Source organism: Patiria miniata, unplaced genomic scaffold (assembly GCF_015706575.1).
Source record: "Patiria miniata isolate m_02_andy unplaced genomic scaffold, ASM1570657v1 HiC_scaffold_10, whole genome shotgun sequence".
NCBI classification, from domain to species: Eukaryota; Metazoa; Echinodermata; class Asteroidea; order Valvatida; family Asterinidae; genus Patiria; species Patiria miniata.
In genome coordinates, this window is record NW_024037048.1 from 2,468,524 (window position 1) to 2,481,879 (window position 13,356).

The 13,356-nt window shown below is 48.2% G+C and overlaps 2 protein-coding genes across 2 annotated transcripts; one reads left to right on the plus strand and one right to left on the minus strand.

Annotated features, from left to right (window-relative positions):
- Positions 1-829: 829 nt before the first annotated feature.
- LOC119740117 (5-hydroxytryptamine receptor 2B-like) lies at positions 830-3,140 on the minus strand. The gene is made up of 2 exons (XM_038215322.1): positions 3,120-3,140; positions 830-2,078 (listed from the first exon to the last, which is right to left on the minus strand). The coding sequence occupies exons 1-2, from the start codon at positions 3,138-3,140 to the stop codon at positions 1,116-1,118; spliced, it is 984 nt and encodes a 327-aa protein (XP_038071250.1). The 3' UTR covers positions 830-1,115.
- A 9,027-nt stretch (positions 3,141-12,167) lies between these two features.
- On the plus strand, positions 12,168-12,952 carry LOC119740133. The gene is made up of 3 exons (XM_038215341.1): positions 12,168-12,316; positions 12,398-12,773; positions 12,932-12,952. The coding sequence occupies exons 1-3, from the start codon at positions 12,168-12,170 to the stop codon at positions 12,950-12,952; spliced, it is 546 nt and encodes a 181-aa protein (XP_038071269.1).
- The last annotated feature ends 404 nt before the right edge of the window (positions 12,953-13,356 follow it).

Consider the following 13,356-nt stretch of genomic DNA (forward strand, 5'->3'; position numbering starts at 1 on the left):
TCTTTTAGTACAATTGTACTAAAAGAATCTTAAGAATAATTCAAATCACTCATGTAATTTTTCAAGTTACGGAATTTTAACACACAACCACCGTTTTAAAGTTCTGTCCAAAGTAAAAGAATGCATGTTTTTGTAATCCGTGGACAGAACTTTAAAACGGTGGTTGTGTTCATTAAATTCCGTAACTTGAATAATGCAAGTGTGATTTGAATATATCTTGTATCACAAGAAAGCTTATGAATTGGGCTTTTATATGCTAGATTTTGAAAGTGCTACACGCAGAACTTCACTAAAACAATAGACCTGACATTTGGGTTTCGTGTTTTTACTCACCCTGTATATATTAGACGAATTTGATCTCTGAATGCTGCCATTCGGCAACAGCTTAGACGAATATCGAAATATGATCTGTGATGTCGATGACAAATATTCTCGACCCGGTGACTAAAGAGGATGACCAACCTTTGAAATTGAATGGCAAATGCAGGCGCGGATTACCCCCAGCTTTTGTCCAAAATTGTTTTTTTCCCCCACAGAAATTCATTAAAAATAATGCGAAACAACCCCTCCCCTGCTCTGACACCCTCCCCCCCCCAAAAAAAAAATTACTTACTGGTAATAATGTCCACCTGTGCACAAAATACGGTTATAGCCAGCTTGGTTTAGGGGGTATTTGTACACTATTCTGTAATATGGTGTTAACTATCGTCGGTTGAAAGTATAGTACGAGCCCCCCCCCCAAAAAAAAATATTCTCGAAAGAGAAAAAAAACTGTCTACATTTGAGATTTTTTTTGCTGATCACCCCCCCCCCCGCAAACATTCCTGGATCCGCCCCTGGCTTTGTTAAAAGCATGTAATTGTTTTCTTGTCCGAAATTGAATGCTAGAATTGGTGAGTTTCAATGAAAAATGTTTTTAAATACTCGGGGAAACCTTGGCCTATATATTAAAGTATCATAACGTTAGTCAGCGGCTGCAACACCCAAGCCTATAGATTTACCACTGGACTCACGACTCCCGGCTTACAAGGGAAGACGTGTTACCACTCGACCATCAAGATTCTGATTTTAGTGACTGAAGGATAAAACTAGATGAATTTCTCCGACAACAGTTATTAAGATCGTAGACTGGTCCGGAGAGTATGGGTGGTCGTTAAATCGGCTTGCCTTGGTACTCTTCTGGGTCGCTTGTCACATGTTATGATCCGTACAAAAGCTCGTCGGAAATCTAAATTGAAGCACGTGTAAATGCATGGATTGACTGCTGAAGAAATATAGCCAAGCCAAGTAAAAACAATGAAAAGTTCATTGGGAGGATGGCATGATGAGCAAACACCACTAAGGAGGTGAACGACGAAGAACGGTAGCCACAACACAATAAAGCACACAAAAACAACCACTAGTGTTTTTGCAGCACGACGTTCCCTCTTGCTTGTCATCCATCGTTGTCTTGTTTTGATTGCCTCTGTTTGCGTGCTTCCATAACCAAGACTGGATTTTTTAACTCCAGTACAGAATGTTATTCGAAGTGATCTTTTTCTGACGACGTTAGTACCTTGACTACCATTTGCTGCGGGGTTATCGTGTGCAGGGGAGTCACCACAGCTGACAGTTGTTGAGTTGCTGTTCACCTGCTGAATAGGTGTTCGAGAAGTTGGCTCCCGAATCTCTACAGCTGATTTCCTTCCGCGAAGCTTCCTGACTGCTCTCCAATCTACAACAATCATAACCGCAAGCGGTACATAGAATGAACACATGGACGAGTAAATGATGAACGTGGAATTAAAATAACCACAGTCCCGTCCTTCATTTTGTAATGTACTATCGGGGTCCACAAATCCTTGAACGAATAACGGAATGCATATAGCGACTGAAACCATCCACACAGGAACGATTGTACCCAGAATTCGTGGGCGGGAGTTGACTCTTTCTCGAGAGAAGTGAAGAGGGAAGGTAACAGCCAGGTAGCGATTGACAGCAATAGCACAAAGATGAATAATGGAGGCAGTACAAAGCATTACGTCTAAAGCAAGGTAGATAACGCACAGCGGAAGTCCAAGTCCCCAATGGCCACGTACCTGTAACGATAAAAAAAAAGAACCAAAACGAACTAGTATTAATTGAAATTGTTGTCTCCCAGCAACACATCACAATTAAGTTGGCAACAGATATCAAGTTGTGATGGAATGGTAAGCGGTAGGGGTCCGAGGTTAGACTTGAAATTCAGTCGGTAATAAGCCGGGTTTTGTTCGCCCGCGCCGCGCACCGCGCCGCCGGACATGGACTAGCCCTTACAGAAATCCCACATGTAGTTCCCATGGGAAATTTTCCAATGGGAATTGCATGGTGAATTGGACACCATGTAGCGTGGAATTTTTCCCTTGAGAGTTTTCCCATTGGCTTTTCCCCATGTGTATGGTTTCCTATCATTTCTCAAAAGATTCCAAATTGCTCCATGGTATTTTTCAATAACAACTTACTTAAAACATTTTAACCCTGTGTGTTTTGTGCTATTCATCGAATAGGTATAAAGCACATTGTGGAACTCCGATGGAGGTTGTTCCACGTATTAGGAGTGACTTATGCACTTTATAACCAATGAGCATATTATTGCTTCCATACCACTTGTCAAGTTGTACCATATTATCACAGTTTTCCCAATTTATTTTCTCATAAATGTATGTTTCTAATCATAATAACAAATGAATCAATATTATCCAAAGTTCTTTAAATAACACATTTTCCACATAAAAAAATACTGTATGCTTCATTTGACTTCACTTATCAAGAGAAAGTTTCAAAAATTTGCAATTACAATACTCGTTATTGAGCCGATTCTCACAAAAATTTCCCATGGTGTTCCCTTGGTGGCCCATGGAGTTTATCCCATTGTGTTCAGTTGGTGAAAATCGAGTTTCTCATGGTCAGCATAAACAAATAGAATTCTTGATAACCTCTTTGACCACAAGGGAAACATTTTTAATTGAATTCAAATTTACAGGCGAATAATTAATTAAATTAAAGAAAGGTTTGCCTATAACTTGGGAGTGCAATTGGGTCTATGATGGTTCACATGGCATATGCATGTTCTCCAGTATAACCTGGCGTACATTGTGTACCCATGTGTCTAAAATCCCCATGATGTTCCCATGGTGTCCAGTAAATCCCCATGGTGTTCCCATGGTGACATAAAATCCCCATGGTGTTCCCATGGTGTGCATGAAATCCCCATGGTGTTCCCATGGTGTCCATGAAATCCCCATGGTGTTCCCATGGTGTTCATAAATTCCACATGGTGTTCCCATGATGTCCATAAAATCCCCATGGTGTTCCCATGGAGCTCATAAAATCCCCATGGTGTTCCCATGTTGTCCATGCAATCTGTTCCCATGAGTTTTCCTTGATAAGCATAAAATCTCCCATGGTGGTCATTTTAACTTACATGGTGTTCTTGATGACCCCATGGGTTTCCCATGGGAATCCCATGGGATGCTCATGGGACACTTATACAGGGTTCGAAATTAGCGGTTGCCCGCTAGCCAAATGCTAGAAAACAGCGGCGGGCTAGTCAAACTATTCCTTAAGTTGCCCGGCTGGCGAGTCGAAAAAATTTATTGGGATACGGCACAGATGAAAGAACAGGAAGAAATAAATCATGAAATTCAGAAAGCAAATTGTGTATAATTTTATCAACTGTTTTACAGGGTTAAATTATCAGATCTGTTTATTAAAAACACTGACAAAACTGCCTCGGAATAGATGAGAAATTAGTTGGAAATGGATAAAAATGTATTTTACTTACGACATATTTTCGTAACTAGGTCTCCTTGTTCGATCACGTCTGTTTTCGCAATCGCGTACTTGTACTTGTACGAAAATGATAACGACGCAAATATTTCACTACCTACATCTGATTGATTCTAGATTTATTCAGGCTCGTTTGGATCACGTTTTAATACAATTCCTACCAACGGTCATTTTAGATTTGTTTGTAAGTGATCGAGTTCCACGAGTCCACACGGAAGTTTCGGAAGTGAGAGGTCAATTTTTGGGACGATTTTTCAATTTCACGTTAATGGCATTTTTCAGTTCCATAAAATTCCGAGGGTGCTTTTTTTTTATAAAGAAATCAGTATACCAAAACTGATTACAAAAATTCTGACCTTTACACGTTAATTCCTTTTCCTTTTCGAGGGGCTCGAAGCGCCACAGGGGGTCAACTTTCAGGCTCTATACACGTTTTGTATGTACATTGTTGTTTGTGAGACAATATATCAAAGAGAAAATATGCGGGCTAGTAAAAATGCCCACGGGCAGCAGTTAAGAGTCTGTTTCAGTAGCCCGGCGGGCTAGTGAACAAAAAAAGTTAAGGTCGAAACCTGGTATACGGTACCACATCGTCCCATGTACGTGCAGGGGCGGCGGAACCGGGGGGGGGGGGGGGCGGGAGCGGGGGGGGGGGGGCACTTGGTCCGCCCCCGCCCAGCCTTCCAAGTGCCCCTCTAGCGGACATAAATGTGCCGCTCGCGATGAAAACAAAACTGGCCCTAAAATTTGGGAAAATTTGTTTTCAGTAACCATTTCCCAAAATGGTATAGAGATTTCTGATATGAACGAGAAATATGAAAACCAAGCCCCAAACACCTTTCAAAGCGTAATCCAGGATTTGCTTAGGTATAGCTTCACGTTGCATGCAGCCTCGACTCCAGGGGCGCGTGCTCGTTCCTTACACTAACCCCTGGCTGTGATGATGACGTAAATGACGCTGAATGGCTATTCACAGCGTACTGCGCGGGCATTTCGAAGATTGCACGCCGGGCGCGCCCATAATGCGCTCGCGCTCGCATGCTTAGCTTTGCACGTAACGTCACGTACGAAAAAAAATATATGATTCAAAAGTCGCGATATGGATTATGTCAGCCGCGTTTTTCGCTAACCCCCCCCCCTGTATCTGTGGTTGTAAAGGCACGAAAGGGGTACGTACATTTAATACAAATCTTTGCTAATTAACACAAAGGATTGATTCTTCAAAATCACAACTTTAAACATTTTAAAGATGGCGTCGGCACGTAAAACGGATAAACTGCAGCCCTAATTATAATGTACCGTATTTTTGCACATTTAAATTACACAATTCCAGGGGTTACGATCGCGCAAGGCATGATGGGAAACAACATGGCGCTGCAAGATCGTACCCACGGGGCACGAGGTTGCGTTGCATGCTTTGATTGAAAAATCAAGGCAGTTAAAAAGACAAATGTTTTTTCTGCAGGCGTTTCCAGAGTCAGAGCAGTTCCTGCTTAACGGTGAATGCGAAACGGCTTCGTGTATAAGTTGGGAGTCCGGTAACGGGAAGGTGGGTTGGTCAGGTGGCGCCTTGTTCTGTATGAACTGCAGACGGTCAATAATATTGTGCGTCAAGACGCTGAGGTACACTGTAAAAATCCTTATGATTAATGCGTGTGAAATGTGTAATATTCGTTGTGAGTAACCGTAGGCCTAAATGAACTACGGACAAACCCAAGAGACTGCTCGCAGTTCAATGTTGGATAGCGAGCGTATGTCAACAACTTTTTTTTTGTTATACCACGGTAATAGATCGTGATTTTTTATTGGTCGAGAACTGAACATTTGATGTGACACAAACACATTGTGTCAAGGGCGTACCCACTGACCTCTATTATAAAGACCGGATAGCGGATAAAGAGCCGCACAATGAATTCATTTGACGCCATATTGGTGAGACCGGCTGGTGATCTAAGGAAAAGTTGTCGTCTTTGTAACATCGTGGTTCGCCTGGTGTACGTTTTGTCCACCGCCACTGACACACGACTGACTGACTACGTTTCACACTTTGTCAAACGTCGTGGTTTACTTTTGGATGCCGCAGTTCACTTTTTGCAACGTTTGGAAATAGGTGAGACCGGCTGGTGATCTACAAAGGACAAGTTGTCGTCTTTATAGGCATCATGATTACTTTTGAAACATCGCGGTTCACTTGATTTTTATTTTGACCACCACCATAGTACACTGACCACGGTTTACAAAGTTTCTAACGTCGTGGTTTACTTTTTAATAAAGTTCCTTTTTTCGGCGTTTTGGAAATTATAATCACTACGGAAATGTGTCCTTTTTAGAACATCATAATACGTGTACGTGACCAAAATGCGCGTCAACTGTTATACAACGCGCGCGTATACGCATAGAACGTTCGTAACCATTGATACATATCGTACAGTCATCGCGAGTAAAAAATCCGAGTAAAAAATCGCGAGTTAAAAATCTTAATAATTTTTGTACGTGACGTGACATGCAAAGCACGCGAGCGCATTATGGGCGCGCCCGGCGTGCAATCTTCGAAATGCGCGCGCAGTACGCTCTGAATAGCCAGTCAGCATCGTTTACGTGTACATCACGGCCATAGATATAGAATAAAAAGACCAGGGGTTAGTGAAGGAACGCGCACGCGCTCTATGGAGTCGAGGCTGCCGCTATCCAGTCATTATATCTTAATAGACCGCTTGCAGACGCGTTTGATAATTGACGCGCGAAGGTGCGCGACGCCATGTTGTGGGACAAAATGTGCATGGATAGATATGCGCTTGTCCCACAACATGGCGTCGCGCGCCTTCGCGCGTCGATTATCGAACGCGTCTGCAAGCGGTCTATAGAGATCAGGGCAGTGGCGTAGCCAGGAATTTTTCAGGGTGGGGGGGTGGGGGGGGGCGAACATTTCATGGGGTGGCGTCATGAAAATCAATGATAATTTTTTTAGAAACTCAAAATCTCAGTGGGGGGCGACTGGGGGGGGGGGGGCGACAAGGTTTCATGGGGGGGGGGGCTGTCGCCCCCCCCCACGCCCCCCCCCCCGTGGCTACGCCACTGGATAAGGGTGACCCCGTGAGTGATGTACCCCGCACGAGGTACATTACCTTGATCGTCCCCACTGTTGAAAGTGTTGTTCCAACCGCCTTTTATATAAATCGGGAAAGAGGCTTCAGACAGCGTGCTCACGCGCGTATGCCTGTCGGATGGACGCGCGCGCACACTATGTCAGATGGATGCACATAGACCGTGGTCGCAGCTGTGATATTGGTACGTAACGGAACAGTGATTAATGCATGGGATTGGTCTATTCTGGGTGAAGGTAAATTAATTTAATATGTTCATGTGCAATGGAAACCAATTGTGGTGCAGTACTCGCAGATCTTTTAAAAATAATGCCGAGGAGGAATTTTATGGGCAATTGTTTACAGGTATTTCTGTAACTGTGGGGCCTCGGGAGTTGTGCAATAGGAGGATGTCTTTATTTTTCACAAGAAAGTGTACACTCTGAATGGATAGAGATACCCCCTCCTGGACTAAGGATGAAGGACCGTCGACAAAAGGGAGCCGGGGGAGCAGGGGCGTCAATAATTTCTCAATAGTGGGGGATCATTACCTTGATGAGAACTAATGCGAGTGCAAAGTGCGAAGCCCTTACGCTGCGTGGGTTTCTTGGCCCGCTTAAGGCCCCGAAAAAAAGAAAGATTCTAGACGCGCGCTCTCTGTGGTGCGATCTTAGGCAATGTGTAATCACTTTAACCTGTGATTTGTTTGTTAGCAAATGATAATCATTTAAACATCATTTATCGAGATTGGAGTCATTGAATCAGATACTCTGAGTCTGAGCTAAAGGCCTGGAGTTCGGGGGCCGCTTAAGGGCCCCGAAAAAGTTTTGATTCTAGATGCTCTGTGGTGTGATCTGAGGCAATTCCTGACCACTTTAGCCAATATTTTCTCAGCAAAAAATACATTGTAGTACATAATAGGCCCTTTAAAAGAGACACACGAGTTCAAAAATGGGGTGGGGCATTGATATTGTGTTCCCCATCCTTTAAACAGTGGGGGGGGGGGGGGGGGGGGGGGTTGAGGAACATGTCCCCCTGCCCCCCCCCCCCAGGATTGACGTCCATGCAGGGGGAGATAAGTCTAACCAATCGCTAATTCGCCCCTATGGGCTCGGTCTGTCAACAGAGAGGGAGCATTTTCACCACTTTTGAGAGCGGTTTTGGCGGGAACGGTGGCACACGTGACCTGGACCCGCGCGGTTTTGGCGGGAACGGTGGCACACGTGACCTGGACCTGCCCGGTTTTGGCGGGAACGGCAGCACACGTGACCTGGATACACGCGATTTTGGCGGGAACGGTGGTACATGTGATTGCTTGACGGGCCCGTGTGGCCCAAAAGTAAGGCGCCAAACACAACCTAATGAGGCAGATCCCCCCCAGAGGATCTGCCGTTAACAAGCCAATGAGGTGGATCCTTACCACTCTGAGAGGATCCGCCGTACACAAGCCAATGAGGCGGATCCTTACCACTCGGAGAAGATCCGCTGTACACAAGCCAATGAGGCGGATCCTTACCACTGGGAGAGGATCCGCTGTGCACAACCAAACGAAGCGGATCCAACACAGAGAATCCGCCGTGCACAAACCAATTAGGCGGATCCCCCCCCCCCCGAGGATCCGCCGTGCACAAACCAATGAGGCGGATCCTTACCACTCGGCTCGGAGAGGATCCGCCGTACACAAACCAATGAGGCAGATCCTTACCACTCGGAGAGGATCCGCTGTGCACAACCCAATTAGGCGGATCCCCCCCCCTCCCCGAGGATCCGCTGTGCACAACCCAATTAGGCGGATCCCCCAGCGACGATCCGCCGTACACAAGCCAATGAGGCGGATCTGATCCGCCATACACAACCATATGAGGCGGATCCCTCTCAGAGGATCCGCCGTACACAAACCAATGAGGCGGATTCTTACCACTCCGAGAGGATCCCCCCAGAGGATCCGCCATGCACAAATCAATGAGGCGGATCCTTACCACTCGGAGAGGATCCGCCGTACACAACCATATGAGGCGGATCCCCCCCCCCAGAGGATCCGCTGTGCACTAACCAATGAGGCAGATCCTTACCACTCGGAGAGGATCCGCTACACACACACACACACACACACACACACACACCTATGAGGAGGATCACCCCCAGAGTACACAAGCTGTACACAAGCTAATGAGACATATCCTTACCTTGCAGAGCAGATCCGCCGTGCACAAATCAACGATGTGGACCCTTACAACACAGGCAGATTGCAATGTAAATGGACCAAAGGTCCAGATCTCGGCAATGCAGATCGAGATTACCCGGAAAGGACGCTCCCCACACAAAACAGAAACACATATCCCCTTGAACCTTTGCACTGGAGACAGTTAGAAACCGGACCACGCTATGGAGCGCAAAATCCCGGCAAAATGCAGGGGCAGGCATGGACACGTATAACACCATCCGACCATGTGCCACCAGCTACCGCTGGGGGGAATGTCGGGCTGCGAGCAAAGCATGATCAACTGGAAGGAACCCTAAAGGGAAGAGAGGGAGCGGACAAAGCTGGTGCAGTCAGGAGACCGATGATGCTTCCAGACCAGTTCGACGGCATGTCCTCTTGGGCCGACTACCTCATTCACTTCGAGAGTGTGTCGATGGTCAATGAGTGGGGCGAAGCAAAGAAGGCAATGTTCTTTGCTTCTCACCTAAAAGGAGCGGCTCGAGAGGCACTATTGGACATGACACCAGGACAGCGCACCCAAGTTCTCCGCGATCCTGGAACACTTCGAACAACGCTTTGGAGTCAACTCGCAGGTTCCGCTCTACCGGGCCCAAATATCAATGCGTACGAAGGGGAGGGAGGAGCCCCTAAGTGATCTCGGGCAATTAATCCGCCAGCTCATTTCTAAGAGCTACCCGGGACTGCCAACCAAGGGCAGGGAGGACTTGGTGTTTGCCGGAAAAGCCAAGACCTTGGCTCAAGCGGTTACACTGGCTACAGAGATGGAAGCTTTTCTGGAATCACAGGCGCACATCAAGAAAATTCGGCCAGGGGCAAAAGATGTGCGAGTGGTCGTCCCACAGCCACCTTCAACCCCGGGGGATGGGCAGGATCAAAGAGCACCCACTCCGTTCCAAGACAAAAGTAACATGGAGTGCTTCCACTGCCATGAACGGGGTCACTTCCAGAGAGAGTGCCCTAAGCGCGATTGGTTCAACAATGCCAACGGGGGTAAAGGGCAGAAGGGTACGGGAGCAAGGCAGGCATCAGGCGACCAGGGAAAACAGGAGCAAGAAGAAAGAAAACCCATAAGACACAGACAAGTTCCGGACGAGGGGACGCAGCAAGGACAAAACAAGAACCCATTGCAATGGCGAAACCGGGACCAAGTTTCGGCCTTGGCGAGATTGCTGGCACAACTGTTCGTTTTTTGTTGGACACTGGTGCCTCACTGACCATCATATCTCGGCGGGTGTATGAGTCGCTGAAGACGACAGAAGGGAGGCCAGAGTTGCAGCAGATGTCGCCCACTCTAAAAAAGAATAAATGGCAGTCCCATGAAAGCGTGGGGTACAGCAGATTTTAGACTTCAGATTTGTCAACAAACCTTCAATCACAGCTGCACCGTGGCTGATATCGAGTTGGAGGCAATCTTGGGGATAGACTTCCTGTCCGCTTACAACTGCCAGTGAAAATGGAGTCATGGTGCCATAGTCATCAATGGAATTGAAGCCCCCCTGATTCACGACAAGGATCGGCATTCAGTATCAAGAGTGTTCATCCTCGACAACAGCATCGTACCGTCTGGCCACAAAGCAATTTTGAGGGGCCAATTGCCCCATATGAAGGCGACAGAGGTAGGGATTGGGGTCGTCTACCCTGATTTAGAGTCAGGAGATCATTGTCCGGTGGCTATTGCGACCAGCCTGATCGACACAAGACTGGAGACTGTGCCCATTCGAGTGCTCAACCCCACGGCCGATCCAGTAACAATCTACAAGGGGACCAGGTTGGCCCTGTTTTCACCGGTGGAAGCCCGGGACGTAGTGGAGTTGGATGAGGCTTGCCCAACCCATACGGTGGGGTATGTCACCACATCTGCAACGGGAGAAGCAAGTGCATCATGGGATAAGATACCGGCCCATCTGCAAGACCTCCATGACAGGGCAGCCCAGCTTCTGAGCAGGCAGGAGTGCGATAAAGTAGCTCAACTTTTGACCAGCCATGAGGATGCATTTGTTGGACCTGACGGACGGTTGGGTCAAGCTGGTTTGGCTGAACATTGGATCCAGACTGGAGAAGCACCCCCCATTCGGCAGCCCACCAGAAGAATACCAGTCCATAAGCGCAGAGAAACAGACGAACAACTGGGGAAGATGTTACGGGATGTCGTGGTCGAACCATCTACCAGCCCATGGTCGTCACCGGTAGTCCTGGTGAAGAAAAAGGATGGGATGCTTAGGTTTTGCGTGGACTACCTGAAGCTAAACGACGTAACAACAAAGGACGCTTACCCAATACCCCGGATCGAGGACAACCTAGACGCCATAAGTGGGGCTAAGTGGTTCAGTACACTAGACCTAGCCAGTGGCAAGTTAGTATGGACCCGGACCATAAGGAGAAGACAGCCTTCAGCACCCACAGTGGGCTCTATCAGTTCACCGTAATGCCCTTTGGGTTGTGCAACGCACCTGCCACCTTCGAGCGTTTGATGGAAAGAGTGTTGAGCAGGCCTACAGTGGCAGGCAGCTGTGGTGTACTTGGATGATGTGATCGTCTGGGGGATCGACTTTGAAGAACACTACCAGCACTTGGCCTGTATCCTCAACCGGTTCCAAGCTGCAGGCCTTAAGCTAAAACCCAAGAAATGCGACCTCTTCAAGACCGAGTTGTCCTTTCTGGGACACTTAGTGTCAGCAAGTGGGGTGAAGACTGAACCAGCGAAGGTGGTAGCAGTACAGCGTTGGCTGCAGCCGGCGAACGTGAAACAGGTTAGGAGTTTCCTAGGGCTGACCTCCTACCACCGCCGCTTCATCAAAAACTTTGTGGAAATTGCCCGGCCACTGCATGTCCTTACCAACAAAGACGCCAAGACATTCCTGTGGACGGATGCCTGTCAACAAGCATTTGAACAGCTCAAGGATTCCTCTCGAAATCCACACGGACCAGGGGCGGGAGTTTGAGGCGGAGCTGTTTCAGAGTGTCTGTCGACTGTTGGGCATCCACAAGACACGTACGACGCTGTTCCACCCCAATCTGATGGCGTAGAGCGGTTTAACCGCACGCTCAAGACCATGCTCAGTGTCTTCGTCAAGGAGAAACAAGACGACTGGGACAAACACCGTTCTGCTAGGCACGAGAGCACGAAGACAACACCAAACATGCTCATGCTTGGCAGGGAAATTGGCCTACCCTTGGACTTGGTGGTTGAAGCCCCCAAAGAGTAAACACTTGAACCCGTGGACCAACACGACTACGCCCAGGGGCTGAGGGAGAAAATAAGAGATGCTCACATTTTCGCCAGAAACCACCTCAGGGCGAGCCAACCGCACCAGAAGAGGTGCTATGACCTCAAGCTCCACGGAAGCGGCTACGGGCTAGGGAGTCTGGTCTGGTTGTACACCCCCCAACGGAAGCCGGGAAGAGCTCCAAAACTACAATGCTGGTGGGACGGGCCATTCATCGTGCTCTCAAAGATCGATGATGTGACATACCGAATCCAGAAGTCGCCTCGCTCCAAGCCGAAGATGGTACAATACAGCAGCTTCAAGCCCTACCTTGGGGAAGTACAGGCGGACTGGTGGACCAAAGCTGTGCACGTGGCTGAAACTGAACCTCAATCCCTGGACGGGGAAGAATTGTCAACCAGGGGGGACGTAGAACCTGCCGGCCCGCGACAGGTGAGGGTGCCCAGACGCAGACGCGTTAGGGTGGAAGACCCTGAGCCAACCGAGGTTCCTACGGAGCCCGTACAGGAAACCAGGCACGGCCGGCCCGTAGTTAAGCCCCACAGGTATCGCTATCAACTAAATAACTTTTTCTCTTCTTCCCCCTGCAGGATAGAAGCGGTGAGCTGTAAGAAGTGTGGGAGGACATTCACAAGTAAGTCCAACCTCCGGCGTCACCGGAGAACCTCCTGCAAGGCAACACACCCAGTGAAGCCATTTGTATGTGGAAGGGGCTGCGGCCAAGCCTACTTCCGGTCAGATACCCGTGCAAAACATGAACGGGTGTGCAGTGGAGTGTAGCTAGTGGCGCCCATGCAGCAAGATGTGCTGGAGATCTTCGCCAACAATGAGGAGCTGGAGTTCCCTGATCCAGCTGCAGAAGATGTAGAGCCCCAGAGCGACCACGTGCCAGCCCCCGACCTGCGACCGAGAAGACATACGAGGCCAGCTGCCGTCCGGAGCGGCCTCGTGCCAGCTACCGGCCTGCGACCGAAAAGACATCCGAGGCCAGCTGCTGTCCGGAGCGGCCTCATGC